General features: G+C 32.2%; 1 protein-coding gene across 3 annotated transcripts in view; it reads left to right on the top strand.

Moving 5' to 3' along the window:
- The window catches only part of RFX3 (regulatory factor X3), a 260761-nt gene that overhangs the window by 167788 nt on the left and 90680 nt on the right, over positions 1-2293 (top strand). For all 3 annotated transcript variants that reach the window (XM_015594543.2, XM_025051406.1, XM_025051407.1), the window contains exon 4: positions 255-513. In XM_015594543.2, the coding sequence (XP_015450029.1) occupies positions 255-513 (259 nt within the window). The remainder of the gene's footprint in view (positions 1-254; positions 514-2293) is intronic.

Raw genomic sequence — 2293 nt, forward strand, 5'->3', positions numbered from 1 at the left:
TAGATGTAGGCACCAGTAGAGGACAAAAGCTTTAAAGAATACAGAGGTGTTTTGTTACTTATTAAAGAAATGTACCTTTTAAGTTAAAAAGTAAATCCAACTATTTCTAGGAAGTTTCATGCAAAATACAAGACCTGCGGTGTTCCAAAGGCTAACCTGATATATTTTGAACATAACAGTCATACTAGAGAAAATTAAATAAGATGATATACATAAATAAGCTAGTAAATTTCTTTTTTCTTCTTCTTCTAAAGCCGAACAACAACTTATCCTTATACAGAAACACAGATGTACAGCCAAAACACTGGAGGGAATTACTTTGATACTCAAGGGAGTTCTGCACAGGTGACTACCGTGGTCTCGTCCCACAGTATGGTGGGCACTGGTGGGATTCAGATGGGCGTCACAGGAGGACAACTCATCAGTAGCTCTGGAGGAACCTATCTGATCGGCAATTCAATGGAGAATTCTGGTCACTCAGTGACACACACCACTCGGGCCTCCCCAGCAACAGTAAGTATTTGAGTTTTCATTGGTTTAATTTAGCTTCTTGGTAGCCACTGTTGTACAGTTTCCAATATAAGGGAGTAAAAAAAAAACACAGACTGGGCTGGGCTAAGAAAGTATTGAATTTTAGTATTGTGATATTATCTAGAATATAGAACATTATACAGAATGTTACTGATATGCACCCCACAATTATGTGAATTTGGAAGTTTTTATTAATAGTGGGGAGTGAGGTTATTCTCACTCATTAGTGCTGATTTTAATAGGCTTTCTTCAGTGATAGTCAGTAAAATATTTTAAATTTCTACTGAAAGATTTCACTTTCATATTATGCTGATTTTCATTGGCTTTATATGAGATAAAAACCAAGAAGTAATATAGAGAGTAAAATATAATTTCGTTTGGAATTTCCACATCTTTCACTGGTAATATTTATGCGAGCTCATTGCCAGAGAAGACACTTTATGTAGAGCAGCATTTCCCAACCTTTAGACATTTAAGTTTGGCCATATTCACATGCCACCCATACTATTATTTACTTAATATATTTTTTAGTTGATTTGCTTTTAAAATAGAAAATAACATAATTTCTTCTAATGTATATTAAAATCTATTCTTAAAAAGTAAATTTAAAAATGTTTACCCAAGTGTCCTATATAAAGCCATTTTGTATTTTACGAGAGAGACACATTGGAAAGCACTGATTAAAAATATCTATATTGGCTTTGATCATAGCTACAAGCAAATGATTTCTTAGGAACACATATTTGAGTTTTATAGTTTTTAAAATTTAATAAATACATTTATATTGACACAGGATATTTTAATGTATTGAAATGATGTCATAGAATTAGTTCTAGAAAGCTGTATGGAATTTGATATCATCAAACTCTAACCGGGGCTTTTTATTTTCACCTCAACTAAGCATATAAAGGAGAGTGCTCATTTAGAACTACCTAGCTAAAGTAGTAATGGAATTGATTTTCTAGGTGTTTCATGTAAAAGGAGGCTGGGGATTTCAATTAAGCACAAGCACCCATTTTTTCATCATCTTACCATATAGTTCGTTCTTATAATGAAATAGAAGTAGAAGCAAATTTGGTAAAAAAAATAATATGAGAAGCTTTAAATTTTTCATTTTATGGATTTTCTTCAAGATATAACATGTATTTGGTAAATACTTTGTATATTCTTTTCTGTTTGTAATGATTACATATGTTCACACTTTGAGCATTTAATGCCGTTTCCCTAATTCATCCTTTGAAGCCTTTTACTTTTAGTTCACTACTTCTTGCTAACATCAGAGCAGGTCACTAGCAGTTCTGAGTGGAGACTTCCTTTTTTGTAACTTTTTCTTTGTGTTTTTAAAGAATTTCTTATGTGTATTTGTCCCTTGCTTTCCATAACATTAAGTACAACATGTCTAAACTTTTTAGTAACAACAGTATATTTTAATAGATTAGAAACTGTATCATAGCCTCTCTGGACCTCAGTTTCCCTATCAATAAAATAAGGTGTCAGTTAGAGTAAATTATTTTCTAATTTCCTCTCAGCTTTAAAATCATATTTACAACAGAATTGTAAAATGTTCTAGATGTAAAAATAACTTTGTTTTTGCCATAAAAGGAAATTAGGTAGAATAGGTACCAGTATTTTATAGTGCTCCTAAGAAGGCCACCCAGCAAGTCATTTTCTATGGAAATGGAGTTACTCACCATTTCCCAAGGCCTTAGGAAAACTGAAAAATGGGGAGAAAGTCTTTTTTTAATTTTCATTTCATCCACCC

The sequence above is a fragment of the Pteropus alecto genome, unplaced genomic scaffold, assembly GCF_000325575.1.
Source record: "Pteropus alecto unplaced genomic scaffold, ASM32557v1 scaffold95, whole genome shotgun sequence".
NCBI classification, from domain to species: Eukaryota; Metazoa; Chordata; class Mammalia; order Chiroptera; family Pteropodidae; genus Pteropus; species Pteropus alecto.